We start from the raw sequence: 456 nt of genomic DNA, 5'->3' as shown, positions 1-456 counted from the left end.
CAGTGGGGCTGTCTGCCTCCAGATCCGGGAGGAGATCGACCACTACGGCATCCGCATCTACCAGTTCCCCGAGTGCGACTCGGATGAGGATGAGGAGTTCAAGCTGCAGGACCAGGCGCTGAAGGTGGGTCTGGCTCCTCCAGTTCCGTCCTCAGAGGGGCAAAGCCCCATGGCTGGGAGGACAATGTCACCCTGGGGTACCCTTAGGACTCGGTGGGGCCCTTCCTGGCAGCCCCACCCCGACCCGGCCGCCTCACCAAGACCCCGCAGGGCCCACCTGCAGCTTGGTGGGACGGGGCTGGGGTGGAGAGACCCATGCCATGTCTCCTGCCGTCCCGCCTGGGGCTCCCCGGAGCTGGGGCTCTGGGATATCTTGGCAAATGAGAGCTGGGTATGGCCGAGGAGATGCACATGGAGGGATGTGGGCCACGGTGGACAGGACTGACCCCTGCTAAC

General features: G+C 65.4%; 1 protein-coding gene across 1 annotated transcript in view; it reads left to right on the top strand.

Annotated features, from left to right (window-relative positions):
• Positions 1 to 124, top strand: part of LOC104624492 (septin-4-like) — a gene marked incomplete at both ends in the record, with an annotated part of 1292 nt that extends 1168 nt beyond the window's left edge. The window contains one exon of the mRNA XM_010291875.1: positions 23 to 124. Coding sequence (XP_010290177.1) covers positions 23 to 124 — 102 coding nt within the window. The remainder of the gene's footprint in view (positions 1 to 22) is intronic.
• Between the last annotated feature and the right edge of the window lie 332 nt (positions 125 to 456).

This window comes from Phaethon lepturus, unplaced genomic scaffold, assembly GCF_000687285.1.
Source record: "Phaethon lepturus isolate BGI_N335 unplaced genomic scaffold, ASM68728v1 scaffold28727, whole genome shotgun sequence".
In the NCBI taxonomy this organism is placed as follows: Eukaryota; Metazoa; Chordata; class Aves; order Phaethontiformes; family Phaethontidae; genus Phaethon; species Phaethon lepturus.
Note: the sequence above shows the minus strand (reverse complement) of the source record. Positions and strands in the feature narration are given on the sequence as shown.